The sequence below is a fragment of the Mesoplodon bidens genome (genome assembly GCF_964165515.1).
Source record: "Mesoplodon bidens genome assembly, chromosome: 9".
In the NCBI taxonomy this organism is placed as follows: Eukaryota; Metazoa; Chordata; class Mammalia; order Artiodactyla; family Ziphiidae; genus Mesoplodon; species Mesoplodon bidens.
Window position 1 is genome coordinate 38530669 of NC_138166.1, and position 26989 is coordinate 38557657.

Genomic DNA, 26989 nt, shown 5'->3' on the forward strand with positions numbered 1-26989 from the left:
CAAAAAAGGGGACAAACTACTGATAAACACAGCAAAATGGAGGAATCTGTGATACATTATGCTAAGTGAAAGAAACCAAATCCGTGGATACTAGGGACTGAGAGTGAGGTCAAGGAGAATTGACCACGGTATTAATTTTCTACTGCTTTGTAACACATCCGTGGCTTCACTCACAGCTTCTGTAGGTCAGAAATCAGTGCACAGCTTAGATCAGTGCTTCTGGCACAAGGTCTTTCATGAGGCTGTAGTTAAGCAGTTAAGCTGTCTGCTGGCTGTAGTGTTATCTGAAGACTCAAGTGGGGGTGGATCAGCTTCCAAATTCACTTACATGATTGTTGGTGGGATTCAGTTTCTTGTGGAGTTTGGGTTGAGGAGCTTAGTTCCTTGCTAACTGGTTAACCTGAGGCCTCTCCTAGTTCCCTGTCATATGTGCTTCTCCAAAGGGCAGTTCACAACACAGCAGGTGACTTTGCTCAGACAGAGTATATGAGAGTACAAGAGAAAGCACCTAAGACATAAGCCACAGTCTTTTTATAACCTAATATCAGAAGTGACATCCCATCACCTTTGCCAAAATTACATTTACTAGAAGGGAGTCATAAAATCCAGCCCACACCCAAGGGGTGGGTTTATGCAGGGGGTTGAACACCAGTAGGCAAGAATCACTGGGTGCCATCTTAGAGGCCGCCTCCTATAGGAATCCTCTGGATCCCATGGATTCTTATTTCTCTCACATTCAAAACACACTCACCTCTCCCAAGGTCCTAAACATTTCATCCCATTACACTATCAGTTCAAAGTCCAGAATCTCATCATCTGAATCTGGGAGCCATGGTAGAGTCAGGCTGCCATACACAAAGTGGAACAGGGAACTTTTAGGGGTGATCAACACTGTTCCATATCTTATCTTGATTGTGACAGTGATTACACAGTGGTGTTTGTTTGGTAAAAACTCATAGAACTAAATATCAAAAGGGATGGATTTCACTGTATGTAAGTTGTACCTTAATTTACAAAAAAATAGAAACAAGGTAACAAACTCAAGAATATAACATACATACAAACACACATATTACATTAAATTTTGGCCAAACAAATTGAATGATTGGTCAATGTATTAATAAAATATATGTAAAGAAATCTATATTTTGGCACTGGAAAGTAGCATTATTATTTCTAATATCATTAAAAAGCCATAATAACATATCATATGCTTAGAAAATCAATAATTTTTTCTTATAGAAAAAGAAAATTATTATTGTTGACAACTTATAATTTTATTAATATTTTTTCACAGAAGTCTATTGTGATAATATCAATTTTTTCTCTTTAACATTTGGTTTTCTTCCTTAGAACAGACAACTCATCAATTCAAGTATTAGGGAAGATGAACATGTATATAAATGTACTATTAACTTTTTCTCATTTTATTTACTAAAAAACTGTGGGGACAATTTTTTATAAAATGTATTTTTTTAACCACCTTTGAAGATAATTTACTTCAAGTAAACTGAATATAGACTGTGGAAAAAAAATTTCTTCTTGTTTTTCCCAATTCTGAAAAGTGACAGAGGTAAGGCAGTGGGATCCAGTTACTGCACCTTGTTTATACAGCTGTACTTCATTGAATGAAGGCTTGTGTTACACACGTTTGTGATAGGAAGTAAATGCTTTTAAAACAACTATAGAGACAGGTCTTTAACCTCCACCCTCATGGATTCTTTGTTCCACCATTTAGCTTCTGTGGAGATTATAAGGAGGTAGTTCCAATGCATATTATTACCCTCTAATTAAACCCCATCTGATTAGCTCATCCACTTGTGAACTCATAACATGGATACATTATGATGAATTTTTTAAAACAAATCCTGAAAGGTCCAACAAAGTAGTGTTTTTATTTGTAATGAAGTTTTTATGTGACAGATTCTGAAATGTTCAATAATGGTATGTTCTAAAGAGAAAATGGTGTTTAGATTACTTCAGATGTTCAATCTGTAAGAAATTTTAAAGGATTTAGGAGATTCATCAAATTTATTACCTCTTAATAATATTCCACACAACATCCGAAGATTTCAAGTGCCATGGGATTCTTTGTATCTCTCTTATTTATAGCTATATAGGCTAGTCAGCAAACCAGAGATTTAGGTTCTAGGTTATTTCAGAGATTATGCTTGGGAAGTTAGAGATCATTATGGTGAAGTAGTTTTCATTTGTGTAAGAACAATTTCCTTCATTGCTAGGGTAGAAACACAGGGTCATCACTAGGAACAATTAAAATGATTAAAATGTGAAACCAGTCAGGATCTAAGTTAGATATAAACTGATGGTTTGTGAAAATACTTGCCCCACTTGAAAATATATGACTTTAATAGAAATGACTTCTGATAGAGCTATGTATTCATAATCCTGTTCATAATCTCATTCTCACAGAACTAAGTCTTTCTTATATCTCATTTGTTTACCAAAACTCTTCTGCACATTTTATTTGGTAACTCCCTACATAGATTGTCCATAGACCTTTCGTTTCCTAAATGAATGGCCAAGAAGAAGTCCACCCAGATTGACTATATCTATGTCTATATCTCCGTTTATCCATGCTTTTCATTTTAAAAATTTCTAACAAATTGTTCTGCCATGTGCCATGTATTTTAACTCTGAATATATGGCAGCTGCAGAGACCAATAACTCAATATTTCCACTTCTGGTTTCACTGTTCAGTTCCCATGCATCCAAGCCTAAAAGATTTTAAATTTCTAATCTATACTGGCAGAGATACAGTTATCACATCATATGGTTAATTCTATCTCGTATTTGTAGCAAAGGACAAAATATAAGTTAGTTTAGCTAAGAGCATACTTTCTTTTACTAAAACAGAATATATGGCATTTTGATCTGTAATTCTGGTAGGAAATGAAAAATGAAGGCAGAATGAAAAATGTGGGCTTGTTTTCTGAAATTCCATATACTTAGGTGGTTATATATTCCATATACTTAAGTGGCACACCTAAGTGTGCCACTTAGGTGGCACATTTGCTGTAGAAAAGGCAAGCAACTATCCTTTAGGTATATATGAATCTCAAGACAGTATGAGGGCAATTTACGTAGTGTTCAGTGAAAATTAACAATTTGCATTTTCTTTTTTATTTTGAGGACAAACAACAATTATGTGGGACAATTTTAGAAATGGTATACTGTTTTGGTGAGGTATGGGAAGAACTATATATAACTATTAGTTATTAATATATATCTGTAAATAAAACTGAAACCTTAAATCTTAGGGCCAGATGTTATTCTGCTTTGCCTCTCATTCCAGTAGACAGATTTTAAAATTTCTTAAAAAGCCATTAGGGAAGAATATTATGAAATATTTCATTCCAAAATTTATACACCAATTTCTCCCATCAGAGTACTCTTCTTTAATTAGAAATATGTTATCATATGCTGAAAAATTATTACAATTCATTGACTGTATTTGTTACAACATTACCAGTTAGCTTTTATGATTTGTCATATTGTAATATGTTAGGAAAGTGTAAAGTTTGGAAGTCATTTCAGTTTGCTGAAGGCATTTAATTATATCATATACACTATACATATTTATTGGCTATGTTTCAATTTTTTTATTTCTTTCTAATTTATACCCTCTCTGCTTCCAAAAATGATTTGAGGCAGCTCATTTTAATTATAATTATGTTGGCTAGCTTTTTCAGAGATGTTCGAGATTTTTCTTCCTCACTCAACAGAGCAGCATACATAACTGAAAATGAAAGTTGCTTTGTTCTTACTGTCATGGCTCATTTCAAATTGTGTGTTTTGCAGAGGTTAATATTATGTGGGCTGCACACCAAACACACCACAGTTCAGAAGACTATAACTTATCCACAGCGCTGAGACAATCTGTCTTCCAACTGTACACTTCCTGGGTAAGTTTATGAAATTGAATAAAGGTGATAATATAATTTCACTTAGTTGCAACTGTTTCTGTTTCCTCCAAGTAAATGAATAGAAGCTGTTTTACAAAAAATGCTTCTTTCTCCTCTGTAAGGCCAGACACTAAAGTGTTTCCTTCTCCTCTTTGAAGCCAGACACACATGAAGGAAGTGTTTTTTTCCAATGGTAGTCTTTTACTTGAGCCCCCAAAGCTCACGGTGAGAAAGTGGCTGGCTGTTCTTTATTTACTGTAAACTAAGGAGTGTGATACATAAACAATGTATCTCAATTCAAATATATGCAAAGATTTCATTACAAACTTTTAAAAACAGTTTTAAAAAAATCAGTTCCCATTTCTGCATGCTTGAGTAAAATCTAATTAAATTCTTTGCTTTTTATCTATATATTAGCATAGTTAGTACAATGCTCAACAGAAAGTTTGGCTCTAAAGTATTTTAACATAAGGAAATGACAAGACTAATGAATACCAGAAATTGCCTCTAGTTCTAAGATTCTTCTCATTCTCTGGGCAAACCTGATCCACTTGGTATCAGACCTCATCTGTGATTGTCCCTCTTTAGCTCTTCTGAGCTGTCTAAAGTACTGCTGCTAAAATGCACCTTGAGCTAGAAAGTCAGAGTTACCAATGTATAAGTGCATTCATCAATAGCTGTTTACTAATGATAAATTATAATGATAATAATACAAATGTTAATCTGTATGGTTCTTAATAGTTTGCATGTGTAATACTTCTATTAGATACGATTATTGAATATTTTCTATGTGCTGGGCAATCATCTAAGACCTCTTTATGTATTAATTCATTTGTTCTTCATGACAACTTCAAGGCATAGGTATAGTATAACTGTCATTTCAAAATGATAACTGAGTCCATAGTTCAGTCACAAAACTAGTAAAGGGAGGAGTAGAATTTGAACTCATTCAACCTGGCTGCAAAGATCTTAACCTCTACACTAAATCCTCTTCTATGTACCTCTGTATTGTTTTTCACTTATGTCATCTCTTTTGATCCCTGCCCTCCTGTGCTATGCTAGATCAAGCATTACCATTATCAGGTACCTGTAGGTCAATGAGGTTAATTACACAACCAGTAAGTGACAAAGTCCCATATTTGAAATCAGATTCCTCATAATCAATAGAAAGATATACTGGCGTATGTTCTGACCCAAACAGGAGCATAGGCCATACAAATGGATAAGCCAGTGATGGCACTAATACATTTGCTGAAAAGGATATTGAAGGAAATCCACCCCCTGCTCCCCACACCATACACCTATGTTACAGCTTATATTAATTTCCTAGGCCTGTTGTAACAAAGTACCACAAACTGGGTGGTTTAGAACAACAGAATTGTACTGTCTCACAGTTCTGGAGGCCTGAAGTTTGAAACCAGTGCTGGCAGTGTCATGGTCCCTCTGAAGACTCTAGGGGAGCAGCTGTTCAAGTCCTTTCTCCTAGCTTCTCCAATCTTCACTCCCCATGGGAGTCTGATCTTCACATGGGGGTCTCCCTGTGTCTGTGTTCAAATTTCTCTTTTTTTATAAGGACACTAGTCATATTGGATTAGGAGCCCACCCTACTCCCTTAAGACCACATATTAACTAATCACATCTGCAGTGATCCTATTTCCAAACAAGGTCACATTCTGAGGTATTAGGGAATAGGATTTCAACACATGAACTTTAGAGTGACATGATTCAATGTATAACACAGCTCTAAGCAATATAGATGGAAAAGATAGATAGATAGATAGATAGATAGATAATTTCCCCCTCACATCTTCTATAGCCAGCTTGTGCTGGAACTTTAGATGGTTAAAAGTAGAGGAACACACTACCTATTACACAGCTGTATATACCTCAAGACTGATCCAGTGAATGGAGGGAAGGACAGACTCTTGACTGGGGAGGAGAATACTGTCCACCCTCCCTTCTTAAGGCATAGCTGCATTAATACAAATTGCTATTATCCTATACAAAATAGGCTGACTATATGACTGATTAAAATAATAATCTCAAAAATATTTATTCTCTCCTGATTTATGTATTACTCTTTGCATAAGGATAACTCAAACCACCAGTAGTTACATTTTGGGGGAGAAAGTCTCCAAGGGATATAGCTATGTTGGAAGTTGCTCCAGGGAAATCAGTGTCATTAATGAGTTAATTATCTGAGGAATGATCAAAGGAAAATTTTCTATCTGAGCATCAGAGATTTCAGAAGTAGAAGAAACCTGGGAGATACTATATTTATATCATCTATTTTTAAAGCTACAAAATGAATCTCAGGGGAGCCCACCCATCATCCAGTATTGAACATTGTTGGTTAGAACAGTCCAGGCATCTGACTCCCATCTTTATCCTGGTCTAGCTTGTGTCCTTTCCCCTATTATATCAATGCATCCAAAGATACAAATTAGTGAAAATTGAAGTGAAATGCAGGTTCACACCTATTTATTGCCAGACTAAATTCCCTTTATAACCTCTTATCACTTTGCCAAAGACACAGAAAATATGCTGAATAAGTAAATGAGCATTGGGAACACATTACAGCTGTTAATTTGGGGTGGAGATGGGGAGGAAGAGAGGGTTTCCAGTGTGAGACATGAAAGGTAAGGATTGTCAATCAGCCTGGATTCTTGGTTAATATTTGTAAGTGTGCCAGAAGATAACTTGGATGGTTTCAGGATCTGTGATGGTTGCCAGTCTGTGATAGGTCTTTCTAGACATTAAAATCAGAGTTGTCAGGTCTCTTCATTTTCTTTGAATCTTTTGTAAGATTCTTTTCCTCGATACAGCTATATAAGGCATATAATTTGGTAGCTACTAAGGTAACAATGTATTTTAGAACAAATAATAAATGGGTCATGTCTTTGGAGAGAAAATTGATTTGTGAAATGAAAAGCAAAATTAAGCTCAGAGTGCTTTTCTTTGACATTACTATGAAAATTAGGATGGCAGGCCTGTCATTTAAAGTAGTTAAAGATGAGAATTTATAACCATACTTTTTGCATTTTTTTTTTTTCCGGTATGCGGGCCTCTCACTGTTGTGGCCTCTCCCGTTGCGGAGCACAGGCTCCAGATGCGCAGCTCAGCGGCCATGGCTAACGGGCCCAGCCGCTCCGCGGCATGTGGGATCCTCCCAGACCGGGGCACGAACCTGTATCCCCTGCATCGGCAGGCGGACTCTCAACCACTGCGCCACCAGGGAAGCCCCTTTTTGCATTTTTTAAATCCAGTTTTAGGTGATTTAACATTACTTATCCCCAAAGAGCTACAATTAGTGGAGTAACTTTTTTTCCCCAAATTATTGATTTATTTTTTGTTGAAGTGTAGTCAATGTACAATATTATATGTTACAGGTATACAAAATAGTGATTCACACAATTTTTAAAGGTTATACTTCATTTATAGTTACTATAAAATATTGGCTATATTTCCTGTATTTGTTGGGGAAGCTAGTAAAGTAGTCGTGTTCGGGCTTCAGAGGCCACACTAGGCCTCTCTCTGACCTGACAATGACACTAAAGCTGGCTGCATGCCAAACTGCTAAGCTACATCCAGGCCAAAGGGGTGGCGCCAGCACACACTGTAAACCACTAGGTAAGACAGAGAGTAAGTCCTGGGACTTCTTGCACCTTGAGGGTCTGGCCAGCCCCTGGGGATCAAGAACATTCCAAGACTTATGAGTTAAGACCAAGGCATTTATGACAATAACCAGAGCTGCAAACTTGCATGTTGGCTGATTGCTATCAGCATGCGGCCTGGTGCTAAAAACTGGGCTCCTTCGAGTGGCAAACTGAAGTCTCACCTGTGGGGTGGATGCACCTCCTGGGACCCTTCCCAACTGGGACTCCAGCTTGCTGTTACTTGGGACTTCCCAGCTGCTATTTGAATCTGGATGTAGGTGTCGGACCAATCTGGTGATATATACTCTGTTATGTCTCTCGAATACTTTTATTCATCCCTTTCTAATGACTGTATATTGAAATTAAGTTAAATAATCTTCTATTAAAAATTAATTAAATCTGCTCGGTTGTGTGAGATGAGTGGTTATTTTGCCAGTGAATCCAACGAACCTTGAAACAGAAAGCAGGCTTTCAGCAAAACAGTATTGTACAATATATCCTTGTTTATTTTGTACATTATAGTTTATACCTCTTAATCCCCTATCCCTATATTGCCCCTTTTGGTAGCACCTTTTTAACTGAGGCTTATTCATTATATAATTAAATATATGGTTTTGCTTGCTACTTCAGTCTTTTATTATATATCTTAATTAATATAATACCTTAAACATGATAGTCTCTCCACTTTGCAAATAATAAAATGTGTCTAGACCCGTGAATATTATGTAATATATAATAGGGTCAGGGTTAACATCTCATTTTCTTCCAACTTTATAAATAAAATATCTGAATGCTACAGCTTTATATTCAAAACCTAGTTATAGAAGTGCTCAAAAAATAAAAGAATGGGATAAGTCAAAGGGTTACAGGAGCCAATTTGAAAGAGCTCCCAATGGCCAAAATGTGGAACAATTTGAACAACAAAATATATAACATAGTGTGAAGTTATAATCCAAAGTATAAAATAGATATCTTTGAAATCAGTCCACATTGACATAGATAAATGATTAAATACACAAATAAATAGGAACAAATAAATGGGAAACGAAATCCCCTAAAGAATTTCAAATTATATATGTAGATACTGCCCCCATCCAGGAAATGGAGATTAATACCTCCTTTACCATTGCCCTTTGAGTGTGGACTCTAGTAACTCCTTCACAAAGAATAGAGTATGGAAAGGGACAAAGGGTGGGGTGGAAGTGGAAGTTTAACTTTAGAGTGGAGAAACTTAGCAAACACAATAAATCGCGGGTCAAAGTTTACATCACCAGGTTGTATTGGTAGCAGGTACCCTTTGATAAGATGTGATAAAAATATGCTGTTGGTAGTATGTAACCTATGACAAGATACATGGGAATGGACCTTCACCCCTGTGGTCTTTGTCACCAAAACCCATAACCCCAGTCTAACCATAAGAAAAGACACGTGTCAAACCCAAATTCAGTGGCGTTCTACAAAATACCTAACCAGTACTCGAAAGTGTAAAGGTTATGAAACACAGAGAATGTCTGAGAAACTGTCACAGATCAGAGGAGACTATAAAATACAATACTCAATGTAATGTTTTATCCTAGATGGATCCTAAAGCAGAAAAAGAATATTAGGGGGAAGAAAAACAGAACTAATGAAATCTAAATAAGGTGTAGAGTTTAGTGGAGTTTAGTTAAAAGTAATGTACCACTGTCACTTCCTTAGTTGTTTCAATGCAACTTTGAAATATGTTAACAATAGAGAGTCTGGGGGGAGCAGGGGAGGTAATGTGGCAACTTCCTATATTATCTTTGCAACACTTTGGCAAGTACAAAACTATTATAAAACAAATAGTTCATTAAAAGATAGAACTGCATGCCCATACCTGCATTTTCAAACTCAGAGCCACTGTAGATCATATACCAACTCTAGAAAAAACAACTTAGATCTAGCCATTAGCAATAGACATTGATTCCTGGAACCCCCTAGAGTATCATAAAGGACAATGATTCAGCCATGCAATTGTTAAACTGGCTGTTGTTCTAAAGTAACTATGTTTCCATTCTTAATCTCTCAATCGAGCACTCATTTTCCAAAATGTCAGCTCTGAACAAGCTAAACTCCTTTATAGCTGTGAGAAAGGAACCTCAGAGAGTCCTTATCACAGGCAGAGCTGGTCTAAACCTGATCCAGCCTGTTTCCAATCTCATCTTCCGCCCTCCCCCATTGTCACCCCATCCAGTTTAACAATTAATTTTCAATTCTCTAAATCTGCCGTGACATATGCCTTGATATTTTATTGAACATACAGTTATCTCTGCCTAGAAAGTTATTTATGCTTTACCTCTGATTGTTATATCCTTCAAGATTCAATTCATTTCTCTTTTACAGCCACCTTTCTAACTTCCCCCAGGTCACTTTTTTTTTTCTTTCTGTTCTCCCATAAAACCTTGCATATTCTATTATAATACTTATTTGCATTGTTGTCTTTCACACCAGCATGTAAACTTTGAAGGAAATGAACCTACTTCTATTTTTTCACTGTTACATACTTAGCATGTATAAAGTGCCTCATGCAGTCAGTGCTTAATAAATGCACATAACATGAATGAATGAAACAAAAAGTTTAGTAGTTGTCAAAGAAATTATTTTTCTAAGTTACCTAGGGTAAGACCAGTGTGTGAAATAATTTAAATCTGTCATTCATTTAAATGTTTATGATCTAACAGATCCTCAAAAAATTAGAGCACAGGGTGAGTAACTTAATTACTTTTTGGAATAAAATATATTTTAACATATTTGCATAACATATGAAGCTATTGAATGGGAAATAGTATGCTATTTACATTTCAGTAGGTGAGTATTTCTTTTAAAAGCAGTAAAAAATGATAAACAGTTTAAATGACTGGGTTATGTAATTTTTTTTTAGCTCTGTAGTATCTCTCAGAGGTACTTGTTTTTAGGTTGGTATTATCAATATTACAAGAATTAGTAAAATATGTTTAGAGCATATTAGCAATCTAAAAATAAGTAAATTTTAACCAGTATCAGAGGAAAGACATACAGTTAAAATATCAATTTGTGAAAACCTTTATATCTATAAGTTAGGGACTATGTAAATGTATGATGATATTATTTTTGAGCATAATAATTTCAAAATACATACTAATTTCATTGAGAAAACAGTAGAGAACAATTCACTTGGAAGAAAGAAGTCTGGGTTCCAGCCTTAGATCAGTTATTAGCTAGATTTGCCACACTAAACCAATTAAGTAATGTTTGAATCTCAGTGATTTTGAACATGAAATTAGGCATTAATATTTGCTCTGCCTTCTCATATTGTTATTGGAAGATCACCTTAAATAATGAGTGTGTAAATTCTTTGAACTATTCAAGTATGATTCACATGTATAATATTGTTTTTATATTACACATAAAACCGCAGAGGAACTTTTAGTGAAATCTCAGATCTTTTTATTATGACATACTCTCTGCCAAACTGTATAAGCAAAGACTATTTTTCAATATATGGGAGTGGGAGTTGGACTTATATAAAGACAAATGCGAACAAACAAAGACACAAGAAACTAACAACTTTGATGTAATGCAGTCAAATGCAGTGGGGATAAAATTCTCACAACTCTTATGTCACAGAAGGAAAACATGCCTTGAGCCTCCCATGAGGTAAAAAAAACAAAACTTCTCTCAGGACCTTGCCTCAGAACTCCAAGGTATCCCTTTACCACCCTCAACCTCCATTCAAAGACATTAGTAAGACAAAGTTTATGTCCATACATTAAATAAAAAAAGCACTTTGCCAGTTTGTGTGTTGACCAGTTTTAGATCCTTGATTCTAGCACAGATCAGCAAAATGGAACTATTCTGGTGCTTACCAAGCCATTTTGAAATTTGGTAAAAATAAAATTTTCCCGATTTTTGATATTTTTCTTTACAGAAATCTGATAGTCACTTGTAGTCCTTATAATGAAGGATAAATAAGGGGAATCATAGTGAAGACCTCTACATAAAACAGCATTATCTTATTGGCATTAAAAAAAATGTTCAAGTGGCTACAACACTCCCTTTACATGTTATTTTTCTTGTTTTGAGAAACGCATACACTCTTTTTTTTTCTATATACACTTTTGACTGGCAGATATCTTCATGGTGGCAGAGGTTGGGGATATGAAGAGAAGTAAGACATGAGCTTTTGTTCTTAAGGTGATTACTTTCCTTGGAGGGATTCAGTCAAGTCTACAGCCATTGTAATACAGATTGTTAAGGATTTAGAGAGAGATGTCTGCTCTGAGAACCAAGGAGGGTCAAGTGAAGCGTCACAGAAGAAACGAGGCTTGAGCCCAATCTGTAAGAAGAAAAAAATTTTGCCATGAATATGGTTGTAAGTGGAACATTATGTAGAAGGAGAATGTCTGTGAAAACACAAAATTATGAACAAATATGATAAACTTAGGGAATGGCAAGTAACATGTATGGTATGTGTTACTTTCTTAGAACTTCCCTAACAAAGTACCAAAAACTGTGACTTAGAACACCTGATGTGCATTGTCTCACAGTTCTGGAGGCTAGAAATCTAAGATCAAGGTATCGGCAGGATTGGTTCCTTCTGAGGGCTGTGAGGAAGCATCAGATCCACAGCTTCTTGTGGTTTGCTGGCAGTTTTTGGTGTTCCTTGTGTTGTAGATGTATCACTCCGATTGCTGCCTTCCTCTTCACATGAAGTTCCTCCTGGGTTCATGTCTGTCTCTGTGTCCAAATCTTCCCTTTTTAGGGGACATAATTCAACCCATCACAGTATGAGTATGGCTAGAATACAGGATGTATAAGAAGGCGGAATGGGGAAAGGGGAAATGGCTAAGAGCACAGAAATGGGAACAGAAGGGTGGGCCCAGATTTCTTAAAGTAGACTTTCTAAGTGGAAACACAAGCACTTTCTCCAAACATAACAATTTAAGTGGATGCGTTTTAAGGACGGAGATGAGTACTCTACCTGCAATAAGAGGAATTGGCTCTCTGTCATTGCTAATCACAGACTTAAGGAATTATTCAATCTTTAGTTTCTCAATTCTCAAGGAAAATGTCTGTAAAGTATTACAGAAATAAACAAGAATCATAGAAGTGCAGATATTAGTCAGGTTAAACTACTTTATTAAAATAAAATAGACATGAATCTGGAGCTCAAAAGATTTTTTAAAAAATATTTCTTTCCAAGTAATTATACCCTTGAGCTTCAACCATTTTGCTTGCAGCTTATTCAGGGACAGCTCTCCTCTGTCAACCCCTGCTTTTTCTCCCAACTTGTCATTCCTCATGGCTTTCCTTCCTACTTCATCTAACCTAAGATGCGTAATGCCCATGACTCCAGAAAGCACAGGCTACCTCCTTCTGCTACATCTGCCCTTAAGTCCCCAAGCCTTGCTTGAATTTGGTCACTCACCTGCTTCACTCCCACACCCAGCTTGCTGAGTGCCATGGGTGTCCTCCATCGCCAGCTGGGAGTTTGGTGCCCCTCCACGAATGGCTTCCAAACCCAAATGAGCGGTCAGTGCTGCTCACCAAGCCATAAACATGAGCCTCCCCCCTACCTGGGAGAAGGCTTTCTAAAATTCCTCAGTCTCCTCAAGATCTTTCCACTGCTGCCCCTATTTGTCAGCCAATAAATTAATTAAAAACTTCACAGAGAAATTAGTTTTTCTAGTTTTCCCTCTCTCTATTTCTGTTCAGATATTTTCATTAAGATTTGTGAATTCACAAGTACATATACTTTAGAAAAATTTTTTTAATTTAATTTAATTTAAAAATTTTAATATTATATTGGAGTATAGCTGATTAACAATGTTGTGTTTGTTTCAGGCATACAGCAAAGTGATTCAGTTATACATATACATGTATCTATTCTTTTTCAAGTTCTTTTCCCATTTAGGTTCATAGATAACCAACAAGGACCTACTGCATATACTTTACCTCTAGTTTTGCAGAAAATGTTCACCTCTCTTCAGTAGGTCTAATCCTTAGATTGGTGACATTGGTCCTACTGTGTTCCTCTGTTGGACTTTGTCCTGTCAGTGACTCCTGGCATTTGTCCCTCTTCCTCTCAACTGGCTCCTTCTGAGTATACCATAAATATATTCATGTCTCTTACATTAAAACACACACACACACACACACACACATATGTTCTATTCAAGAAATACCTCCAGCTCTCTCCTTCCTTGTTCTTGGAGAAAGAGAGAAGTAAATCAAACCTACCTCTGTTTCATCACCTCCTTTGAATGATTCTTCAACTTACTGAGGTTTGCATTCCAGGCCTACTGCTCCACTGATCCATAGCTGCAAATCCAGTGTCATTTTTTAGTTCAGTTGGTATTTGCAGGACATATTTGCTTCCTCAACAGCTTTCTTGGAATATTCCTCAAGGGCTTCAACACAATGTACCCTAAGATGAACTTTATAAATCTACTCTTCCTCCTATTCATCATCTTGGTGAACAACATCACCCTTCACACAAGCCAGGTATCTGGGTGTCTTCCAATTCTCCTGTTTCTCTCATTTCCTATGTTTAAATAGTTACCAAATCCATTGGTCTCTTGTATATATTCTGCCTCTCCACTTCCATGGCTGCTGCTGTGGTGAATGTGCATGATTTTTCACTGGGCTATACAAATAGGATTTCATACCACTTTTATATTTCTTACAAGCTTAAAAATCACACGTTTACTACTCCCTCCTGGCCTAGGATAAATCCAATCTCCTTAGAATGGCATTAAAATGCTCCCTCTCTGGTTTGACCAATGTCTAAATTATCTTTTGTTTTTGTTTGGCTGTGGTGAGCCACAGATTCCCCAGAGACTTCCTGATGAAAGCTATAGATTGTTTCTTTAGAAAATCACACATTCCCCCATACATACAAGTTCACACTTTATTATAGTCCTATCCAGGGGGTTCACAGACTCCTTGAGATCTATCCATGAATTCCATGGTTCCCCCCAATCTCTTGTCCATTCTGTAATGCTTCTTGCTTCATGATGCTTCCTCATACAAGCCCTGCCTGCCCCATTTACTTGATAAACAGAATAAAACCCACTCATCTCCTCCCCATTAGCCTAAGGTCACCTCTAGACCTATATTCTCTTCTCACACATACAGATCTGTGTTATTTCTCTCCTTCATGACCCTATTATATATGACCTCTATCAAAAGATAATAAAATAACCTAAGGTAGATAGTGTAATTGAAGGCAAAAGAGCTTTGGAGTCAGAATAACATGGGTTTGAATGCATGGCAGAAATGGATATATTCAGGAAACAGTATAATATCCTCTGGCCCAGGTACTGAGAGTTTAAGTTTGAGGAAGGAGAAATTTCTTCTGACAAATTAGTACCATCTGAAGCTTTATGATGGAAGTGGCATTTAAACCAGTTTTAAAAACTGTATAGGATTTGGAAGTAGAGAAGAAGATAAGAATTCTCAGAACTAGATGACATTTACTAAGCTGATTTCAATTTTAGAAATTGGAACCTTAATTGTATCATTAGACTCTTTTTATAGTATTATATTAATCACAAGAAATTAATTTTAATATGATTCATGTGACTTACTCCCTGACATATATCTTTATTTCTTATTAGAAATGTTATTTTTTGTAATTTATGCTGAGTTCATTTTTCTAATTGTAAGTTCATCATTATATTTACTGATTTGTAAGATTTGAGACATTGTTTCATCAATTTTTAAAAATTGAAGCATAGTTGATTTATAATGTTTCAGGTGTATAGCAAAGTGATTCAGTTAAATATACATATGTGTATATATATATATATATATATATATATATATATACACACATATATATATACTTTTCCACATTCTTCCCCATTATAGGTTATTACAAGATATCGAATATAGTTCCCTATGCTAAAGTAGATCCTTGTTGTTTATCTATTTTATATATAGTAGTGTGTATCTGTTAATCCCAATATCCCAATTTATCCAAACCCCCTACCCCCTTTCCCTTTGGTAATTATGTTTGTTTTCCAGGCCTATGAGTCCATTTCTGTTTTGTAAATAAATTCATTTGTATCATATTTTTTATTCCACATATAAGTGATATCATATAATATTTGTCTTTCTCTGTCTGACTTACTTTACTTAGTATGATAATCTCTAGGTCCATCCATGTTGCTACCAATGGCATTATTTCATTCATTTTTAATGGCTGAGTAATATTCCATTGTATCAAGATACCACATCTTCTTTATCCATTCATCTGTCGATGGACATTTAGGTTGCTTCCATGTCTTGGCTATTGTAAGTAGTGCTGCTGTGAACGTTGAGGTGTATGGATCTTTCAAATTAGAGTTCTCTTCAGCTATATGCCCAGGAGTTGGATTGCAGGATCATATGGTAACTCTATTTTTACTTTTTAAGGAACCTCCATACTGTTCTCCACAGTGGCTGCACCAATTTACATTCCCACCAACAGAGTGGGAGGGTTCCCTTTTCTCCACACCCTCTCTAGCATTGATTATTTTTAGAGTTTTTTATGATGGTCATTCTGAGTGGTGTGAGGCTGTACCTCATTGTAGTTTTGATTTGCGTTTCTCTAATAATTAGCAATGTTGAGCATCTTTTCAGGTGCCTGTTGGCCACCTGGATGTCTTCTTTGGAGAAATGTCTGTTTCTGCTATTTTTTGATTGGATTTTTTTTATATTGAGCTGTATGAGCTGTTTATATATTTTTGAAATTAAGCCCTTGTCAGTAGCATCATTTGCAAATATTTTCTTCCATTCCATATGTTGTCTTTTTGTTTATGGTTTCCTTTGCTCTGCAAAATCTTTTAAGTTTAATTAGGTCCCATTGTTTATTTTTGCTTTTGTTTCCATTACTGTAGGAGATGGATTCAAAAAAATATTGCTGCAATTTATGTCAGAGTGTTCTGCCTATGTCTTCCTCTAGGAATTTTATAGTATCCAGTCTTACATTTGGGTCATTAATCCATTTTAAGATTATTTTTGTATATGGTGTTAGAAAATGTTCTAATTTTATTCTTTTACATGTAGCTGTCCAGTTTTCCCAGTACCAGTTATTGAAGAGACTGTCTTTTCTCCATTGTATATTCTTGCCTTCTTTGTCATAGATTAATTGACTGTAAGTGTGTGGGTTTATTTCTGGACTTTCTAACCTGTTCCATTGATCTATGTGTTTGGTTTTGTGCCAGTACTATACTGTTTTAATTACTGTAGTTTTGTAATATAGTCTGAAGTCAGGCAGCATGGTTCCTCCAGCTCCGTTCTTCTTTCTCAAGCTTGTTTTGGCTATTTGGGGTCTTTTGTGCTTCCATACAAATTAAAAAGCTTTTTGTTCCAGTTTTGTGAAAAATACCATTTGTAATTTGATAAAGATTGCATTGAATCTGTATATTGCCTTGGGCAATATGGTCATATTAGAATACTGATTCTTCCAATTCAACAACATGGTTCATCAAATACGTTTTTAGGAAATCTTATGGGAAATTCCTTAAGAAAGTGTTCTATGGGCTAACAGGCTTGTGGTTTGTACTAGCATGTCTCTGAGAAGTTCTAAGGTAAAGAAAGTTCACTTGCCTTACTCAACTCTTCACAGTTTATCTGATGATAGAACACCCTTTTCCATAATAGCTGTTGTTATCTCCAAGGACTATTTCTTCACACTTTGAGGAATTATAATGAACTATAAATAGTCATCTTGTATGAACTCTTTTTCCAGATAGAACTATTAAGCATCAAGATACGTTTGTTCTCTATTTTTATTTATATCTCAAAGTTTCCAAAATATTCCTTAACTTAAAATACTTAAATCATTGGTCATGTATGTGTTTCAAAAATTTTTTCACCTATTATAAGAGAACTATATTAATATATTCTCAAATCAAATCACAATATTAGAGATTTTTTGGAACTAAAGAGATGGCTAGATTTCAGATGGTCTTCTCCTTCACCAGTCATTTGAGGAAACTGGAGCCTAGAGAAGTTTAAGAAATTTGTAAATATTACAGAGCCATTCAATAGTGGAATGAAGTCTTAAAAGGGAATGTCTTGAGTAAGAGCCCAGTGTTCTTTTGTTGTTCACTAATCTAATCCATTGCTTAATAATGAATTTATAAATAATGAAACTGATCCTGTTATGATGACAGCTGAGATTTTTCATGACTTAAAGTTCAAAACAAAAACTATAAGAGTTTACGGAAATGTCTGATTTGAAATATATCCTCATTACTAAACATTGTTGAAATCATATTTGACCTAATTGAGAACAAAAGCTTTAAAATAATTCAGAAATAAAATTGTAGTATTCTGAAAGCATGTTTTTAAAATATCTCATCTTTTGGAAATATTAACTTTATAAAATCCAAAATGTAAAGTCGAAGTCTGATTCTTTTTCTTCCTATTTTGTTGTTTGGTTTTTCATTTAATAAAAAGTTTTCTTACAACATGAAACCACTCTTGAGGATAAAAGTCATTGGGAGAACACAGCAGATTGTGCTTACTCGTTGATTCTAACCAGTGGTTTACGAATAAGTTTTCCCAAGGCAGAGGCATTTCCATCTGTTAGAAATAGGGACCTTCAAAACTTGTTTCCACAATGGCACAATATCATAGCTCCTTCTTTACTAACTTTGAAAAAAAATCAGGAGATATTATCAACCACAAAATAACAAAGTAAAATTTAAGAGGGAAAATGTATTCTTTCCCCTTCTCATATGAAGTTACTGTCTTTTACTATAATTTCATTTCATTACTCAGAATGCCATAATAATACAGTGTTTAGGAGCTGTCAAGGTATAAGGGCACATGCTCCTACATTTCTTTTACTTAAAGAAAGTGAGTATTTTTGTATATATTAAAAAACCTCTTTACTTCCAGGAAATACACCCAACCTTTTCAAGATTAAGGAAATAACATACATTGTATGCTATGTTAACAAGACAATATTAAATGTGAAATAGAAGTCTAGTGGACTTAGCTCCAACATGTCTATAACTTTATCATCATGTGGAAAAATTAATGTTGCAAAGTCAAACATGGCAATAAAATGTACAGAATAAGATATATTTGCTAAACATAAGGCATATTTGCTGAAGGATAGACTCAAAATATTGAATCATTAGTAAGAGTATATGTTATGTTGAGAAATCCTATGTGTAAATTTACAATGTTTTAATCTTTCAGATATTCTACTCTCCACTGGCCCTCTTCATACCACCTTCAGTCTATGCTGTTCATCTTCAGTTCAATCTCCTCTACCAGTTTTGGATCCACACAAAGGTAACTTTTTTTCTTAAGTTTTATACCTAAATAGCCTAAAGCAATGTCCTAGAAATCCACTAGCAGCTGATTTATTGTGTAAGAAAAACCTTTGCCTTCTTTAAGGAGAAACATGTGTTCATTTTTATTCCTTTTTACTGAATATATATTGCAACGTTTATAAGAAGCAATGAGGCCAGTTGGTCTCAATTAAATAAAATAATTTTTGAACTGTTAAGTACCAAAATGTTTTAATACTGTGCTCAATACAATATCTTCCTGTATTACAGTTTATTAAACATAAAGATGTTGAAATTCATTTCAATTTAGAGATATAAATTTATATATATGTATATATTTGTGAATATTTTGTTTATATATTTAATATATACTAGTTATAATAATTTCTATGTAAAATAGAATTTCTTGTTATATAATGAACAATATTTAATTATATAAGGCATATAATGTTTATACATTTTTATTTATATATCAGTCGGTGGAAACTGTTTGAAAACTCCTTGAAAAACACTTAATGCTTAAAGAAATTATCTAAATATTTTTTGATTGGAAATCTTTCTCTAGTTTTAGAGTTTAGGTTTTATTTAAAGAGTGTTCAATAAGTTTTTTTCTTCCAGAAAAGTGAACAAATATAATTTCTTGGGTCTTCTGTGGTATTTCAAATTGTCAGACTTGGATGTTTGCAGATAGATCATTAAGCAACTGATTGTTTTATGAACTATCATACTGATCTGGTTGTTAAATACCAAAAATCACAGACCCTGAAAAATTCTTACTTATGCACATTAGAACCCTTTCAAGCATTTGGTATTTATCAGAAGCCTTTTGAAGTTCTAGAGGAAGCATGCTGACAGGTGTTGCAACTGGTTGAACACTACCACAAATCACAGCTGCATTAGATGCCAAAGCTTGATACAACAAAGTACATTATTTCATTAATCTGCAGTATTTCATGCTACTGATTTACTTGGAATAAAGAGACTGTTACCATGACTTTGGACGTATGTGGCATTATTTGAAGATCTGTCATGAAATAGTATTGCATTTTATGGTAGCTGACATACATCAAACAGTCAGTACTACAACCATCTGAAAGAGTTGTTGAGGCCAATTCTGACTCTGGAGGTCAAAGACAAATTTGTTTAAATCAGTGGAGGGAAGCTTTCTGATGATTTACATGGAGGGGTTAAAGGAGAAATACGTTTTTATAGCAGCTCTGCTCCAGGTCATGCCATGTGTTGGGTCTGGAATTAGTCTGGATACAGAATAATGGTGCCTAAGTAACTTTTGCCTTTTCCTGTGGCCCTCCGAGAAGTCCATGAGCCAGGGCTTGTGTTCTATCCTAAGAAGTAAGTGGGGAGTAGAGGAAAGCCAGTGGTCAGACATTTCTTTTAAGCTCAGAAGCTCCATGTGGCTTCATTCTAACTTGAAAGCAATGCATTAGAGCCTCTCACTTGTGTTGTACTTTAGACTTTTGCAAGTACTGTACACGTATAGTTACTACAGTTCAGCGGCACAGAAGTAAGAGCATATCTTCTGAAAGTAAGGTTTGATTCTTGGAATTTTAAATTATACATTAGCTGTGAGTACATTTCTAAAATTTTTACAGCTGTGTACTTAATTGCATTAATTATTATAGACAGCATACTACCATTTGTTTACTAATAACAGAACCACTCAGGAAGTAGAGCCAAGAGATTTGTAACAGTGGCTGCTTCTGGAGAGAGGAGCAAGTGATATAAAGAACTGGAGTGAGGAGAAGACTTAACCTTTTTAAAAGAAAAAAATATATTATCATGCTTTTGCCCTACTTTTTAGAGACTAATACATATTAGATTAAGAAATAACAAATAAAAACTGAAAACAGTGGCCTTCAGCCTAGAAAAATACCCACTTTGTGACTCTAAAATATGTTAGCCCCTTTAGGCCACTTTGGCACTGTTTATTTTCAGGCATCATACTTGGGTCTCCATTCACAGAAACAATATATGAGCCATAGATGTGGCAGTATTGACCAAAGAGCCCTGTACATACCTGGATGGAGGTTTGATTTCTTACAGTTATTTCACTTCTACTGACATCCATAAAATCACTTTTCACTGAGGGGAATCTGGCCTAAAGGAGGTATGATTTTCTAAAAGTGAAGAAAAGTTTATTCACTTCAATCAGATAAGGATAAGAGGAAGAAAAAAAAAACTAACAACATGTTTTTGAAAGATTGTAAATGAGAGATAAAGTAGGTCATATAACGAACTAAAGAGTTTATAAAGAAATTTTCTGCTTAGTTTTGAGTTACTTCAATGAAGAAACAATAGCATCTATCTCTTCCTCTTTTTGAAAGTTACAAAACATTCTGCTTAAAACTGTACCCTGTTGCTTAATTTTTATGACAATGTTTTTTATTGTTCATTCATCTAAAGTGTCTGCAGTCCATAGTCAATTATATACTTTTCTTATGAGTTTGCTAAATGTAATTAGAAAAAGATTTATTTAATACATGTTTTAAACTTAGTAACTATGGAATATTGGAATTATTTTTTAAGATATTAGATGATATTTGGGTGTCAGCTGATTTAGATAATACAGTAACGGTAGTAACTTTATCTGTTACCTTTGATTTAACTTAAATTTGCTATCATATTGTTCATATACATATCAGATGATGCTTGAGCAAATAAATCTAAAAATAATTACTTGGTATTGAAGATTTGAACCATATGATTCGATGATTTTTATAGTATTAAATTGAAGCTTCTACATGGAACATTATTTTCAGTTACAAACATGAGTGATATCTTTATGTACTAATATGGACGGATCTCCAAATAAATCAAGTTACATAACAGGGTATAGTGTATACTAATATTTATATGTCAAAAAAGAAAACAACTCTATGTTTTGTATGTTCACATATGCCTAAAATGACTCTAGAAATACATGTAGGTAGCCAACAGTTTTCCCAGGGGAGGGATATTTGGGATGGCTGGGAGATAGGATTACAATGAATTGTTAACATTAATTTTACCCAGTCTAATGTGGGTTAAGAGCTATCTTTTGGTGGTAATACTTCCCTAATAACTAACGATGTTGAACAGTATTACATGTATTTATTGGACACTGATACATTTGCTTTAATGAACTGTCTGTTCAAACTCTTATTTTTTATTAAGTTGTTTGCCTAATTGATTTGTTGAAATTCTTTATAGATTCTAGATATAAATCAATGTCAAATATATGTATTTTAAATGTTCCCTCAGCTTGTAGCATGCCTTTTTATTTTCTTCCTGATGACTTTTCATGAAAAGAAATATTGAATTTTGAAGATTAATTTATCATTTAAAAATTTTATGGTTAGTTTCACTGTATTTTCTCTAAGAAATATTTGACTATCACAAACTTTCAAATAAATTATCTTAGGATTTCTTTTGGAATTTTTTGAACTTTAATTTTCTCTTTGGGTCTGTAATATTGGAACAAATTTCTGTGAATGGCATTTGGTAGGGGTCAAAATTTATTATCTCTATACACATCCTCTTACTCCAGCACTATTTGTTGTGGAGACTTTCTTTTATCCATTGAGCTATTTGGGTTCTTTGTTGAAAAGAAATTGACCATATATGTGGTTGAATCTAATTTTAGACTTCTCTTTGATTTGTCTCCTCTTATACAAATCCCTCACTTTATAGATTACTATATCTTTATAGGAAGAACTGTTTGTACAAGTTGTAAACTAATTTAAAATTCTCTAGGATGTCTCCCATGTACGATTTTATGGCCTTTTATTTCTTTCTTTCCTGTATTTATGTTATTTATTTATTTTTCTTGCTTTATTGGTTAGAGTTCACAGACAGTGTATTTTAAATCAAATTTTGGAAAAAAATTCTGACCATTATTTCCTTAAAGATTATATCTATACCTTTCTCTCTTTCCTCTCTTGGAGCTCTAAATACATGTTTACTAGACTACTTGATGTTGACTCACAGATCAATAATGCTCCATAATTTTTTAAATTTCACTTTTTTTTCTTATTTAGATTGGATAATTTTGATTAATTTGTCTTCAGGTTCATTTACCCTTTTACTTGCTCTTTACCAATCTGCTTTTAAGCCCACTAGGTGGATTTCTCACATCAGATATTATGCTTTAAGTTTTAGAATTTTTATTTCTCTGCTGAAATTGTCACCTATTATGACTATCTTTTCCTTTAAGTCTTAATTATAATAATTATGCTTAAATTCTGGTTTGCTAATTCCAACATCTGAGTCATGTGCAAGTCGTTTGTACTTCAATTGGCTTTTTTTCCCTCAATATGGATCCCTTTTTTGTCTTCTTTGTATGTTTAGTAAATTATTACTAGCCAATCTTTATGGAAAACTTGTTGTAGAGACTAGATTCTTTTATGTTTCTCTGACCATTTATTTATTTTTTATTGTAGGAGGCAGCAAAATAATTAGCTAACTGTCTTGTGTTTTTGGAGGCTTTGATGTGCACTTTGACAGGACATCTGTCTTTTAGTACTGTGTTTAGTCCTAGGGCATATACCTTATCTTTGGTGGTCTTTAATATTAGGACAAGGCCTGTCTTTTGTTGTTTTTGTTTTATTTTTTAGGGTTCTTTTCTTTAATTAATTAATTTATTTGTTTTCATTTTTGGCTGTATTGGGTCTTCATTGCTGTTCACGGGCTTTCTCTAGTTGGTGGCCAGCAGGGGCTATTCTTCATTGCGGTGTGTGGGCTTCTCATTGTCGTGGCTTCTCGTGTTGTGGATCGTGGGCTCTAGGCACGGGGGCTTCAGTAGTTGTGGCACATGGGCTCAGTAGTTGTGGCTCACGGATGCTAGAGTGCAGGCTCAGTAGTTGTGGCACACGGGCTTAGTTGCTCCACCGCATGTGGGATCTTCCTGGGCCAGGGATCAAACCAGTGTCCCCCAAAGTAAGAGAGTGGCATGGACATATATACACTACCAAATGTAAAATAGATAGCTAGTGGGAAGTAGCCGCATAGCACAGGGAGATCAGCTAGGTGGTTTGTGACCACCTAGAGGGGTGGGATAGTGAGGGTGGGAGGAAGGGAGACGCAAGATGGAAGAGATATGGGAACATATGTATATGTATAACTGATTCACTTTGTTATAAAGCAGAAACTAACACACCATTGTAAAGCAATTATACTCCAATAAAGATGTTAAAAAAAAAAAAAGTGTCCCCTGCACTGGCAGGCGGATTCTTAACCACTGTGCCACAAGGGAAGCCCTTTTTTTTTATTATCACCCTTCATTTTTCTTTTTTTTTTTAACATCTTTATTGGAGTATAATTGCTTTACCTGTTGTGTTAGTTTCTGCTGTATAACAAAGTGAATCAACTATACATATCCATATATCCCCATATCCCCTCCCTCTTGCATCTCCCTCCCACCCTCCCTATCCCACCCCTCTAGGTGGTCACAAAGCACCAAGCTGATCTCCCTGTGCTATGCAGCTGCTTCCCACTAGCTATCTATTTTACATTTGGTAGTGTATATATATCAGTGCTACTTTCCAAATTCGTCCCAGCTTACCCTTCACCCTTCCCGTGTCCTTAAGTCCATTCTCTACGTCTGCGTCTTTATTCCTGTCCTGCCGCTAGGTTCATCAGAACCATTTTTTTTTAGATTCCATATATATGTGTTGGCATACAGTATTTGTTTTTCTCTTTCTGACTTACTTTACCCTGTATGACAGACTCTAGGTCCATCCACCTCACTACAAATAGTTCAATTTCATTTCTTTTTATGGCTGAGTAATATTCCATTGTATATATGTGCCACATCTTTATCCATTCATCTGTTGATGGACACTTAGGTTGCTTCCATGTCCTGGCTATTGTAAATAGTGCTGCAGTGAACATTGTGGAACATGTCTCTTTTTGAATTATGGTTTTCTCAGGGTATATGCCCAGTAGTGGGATTGCTGGGTCATATGGTAGTTCTATTTTTAGTTTTTTAAGGAACCTCCATATTGTTCTCAATAGTGGCTGTATCAATTTACATTCCCTCCAACAGTGCAAGAGGATTCGCTTTTCTCGACACCCTCTCCAGCATTTATTGTTTTTAGATTTTTTGATGATGTCCAATCTGATCAGTGTGAGGTCATATCTCACTGTAGTTTTGATTTGCATTCTGTAATGATTAGTGATGTTGATCATCCTTTTATGTGTTTGTTGGCAATCTGTATATCTTCTTTTGAGAAATGTCTATTTATATCTTCTGCCCATTTATGGATTGGGTTGTTTGGTTTTTTTGATATTCAGCTACATGACCTGCTTGTATATTTTGGAGATTAACCCTTTTTATGTTGCTTTGTTTACAAATATTTTCTCCCATTCTGAGGGTTGTCTTTTCGTCTTGTTTATGGTTTCCTTGACTGTGCAAAAGCTTTTAAGTTTCATTAGGTCCCATTTGTTTATTTTTGTTTTTATTTCCATTTCTCTAGGAGGCGGGTCTAAAAGGGTCTTACCGTGATTTATGTCATAGAGTGTTCTGCCTATTTTTTCCTCTAAGAGTTTTATAGTGTCTGGCCTTACATTTAGGTCTTTAATCCAGTTTGAGTTTATTTTTGTATACGGTGTTAGGGAGTGTTCTAATTTCATTCTTTTACATGTAGCTGTCCAGTTTTCCCAGCACCACTTATTGAAGAGGCTGTCTTTTCTCCATTGTATATTTTTGCCTCCTTTTAAAAGATGGGGTGACCATATGTGTGTGGGTTTCTCTCTGGGCTTTCTATCCTTTTCCAGAGATCTATATTTCTGTTTTTCTGCCAGTACCATACTGGCTTGATTACTGTAGCTTTGTAGTAGTCTGAAGTCTGGGAGCCTGATTCTTCCAGCTCCATTTTTCTTTCTCACGATTGCTTTGGTTATTCGGGGTCTTTTGTGTTTCCATAAAAATGTGAAACTTTTTGTCCTAGTTCTGTGAAAAATGCCATTGGTAGTTTGATAGGGATTGCACTGAATCTGTAGATTGCTTTGGGTAGTATAGTCATTTTCACAGTGTTGATTCTTCCAGTCCAAGATCATGGTATATCTCTCCATCTGTTTGTATCGTCTGTAATTTCTTTTATCAGTGTCTTATAGTTTTCTGCATACAGGTCTTTTGTCTCCTTGGGTAGGCTTATTCCTAGGTATTTTATTCTTTTTTTTTGCATTGGTAAATGGGAGTGTTTCCTTAATGTCTCTTTCAGATTGTTCATCATTACTGTATAGGAATGCAAGAGATTTCTGTGCATTACTTTTGTATCCTGCTACTTTACCAAATTCATTGCTTAGTTCTAGTAGTTCTCTGGTAGCATCTTTAGGATTCTCTATGTATAGTATCATCTGATCTGCAAACAGTGACAGTTTTACTTCTTATTTTCTGATTTGGATTCCTTTTCTGTTTCTTCTCTGATTGCTGTGGCTAAAGCTTCCCCAGCTATGTTGAATAATAGTGGTGAGAGTGGGCAACCTTGTCTTGTGCCTGATCTTAGAGGAGATAGTTTCAGTTTTTCACCATTGAGAATGATGTTGGCTGTGGTTTGTCACATATGGCCTTTATTATGTTGAGGTAGGTTCCTTCTGTGTCTGCTTTTTGGAGAGTTTTTATCATAAATCGGTGTTGAATTTTGTTGAAAGCTTTTTCTGCATCTACTGATATTATCATATGGTTTTTATCCTTCAGTTTGTTAGTATGGTGTATCACTTTGATTGACTTGCGTATATTGAAGAATCCTTGCATTCGTGTGATAAACCCCACAAGATCATGGTATATGATCCTTTAAATATTTTGTTGGATTCTGTTTTCTAGTATTTTGTTTTCTGGTATTCTAGTATTTGAGGATTTCTGCATCAATGTTCATCAGTGATATTGGCCTGTAGTTTTCTTTTTTTGTAACATCTTTGTCTGGTTTTGGTATCAGGGTGATGGTGGCCTCGTAGAATGAGTTTGGGCATTTTACTCCCTCTGCTATATTTTGGAAGAGTTTGAGAAGGATAGGTGTTAGCTCTTCTCTAAATGTTTGATAGAATTCGCCTTTGAAGCCATCTGGTCCTGGGCTTTTGTTTGTTGGAAGATTTTTCATCACAGTCTCAATTTCAGCCCTTG

General features: G+C 35.0%; 1 protein-coding gene across 6 annotated transcripts in view; it reads left to right on the forward strand.

Annotated features, from left to right (window-relative positions):
* Positions 1–26989, forward strand: part of AGMO (alkylglycerol monooxygenase) — a 344244-nt gene that overhangs the window by 101149 nt on the left and 216106 nt on the right. For all 6 annotated transcript variants that reach the window (XM_081244291.1, XM_081244288.1, XM_081244289.1 and 3 more), the window contains exons 4-5: positions 3820–3923; positions 18779–18874. In XM_081244291.1, coding sequence (XP_081100417.1) covers positions 3820–3923; positions 18779–18874 — 200 coding nt within the window. The remainder of the gene's footprint in view (positions 1–3819; positions 3924–18778; positions 18875–26989) is intronic.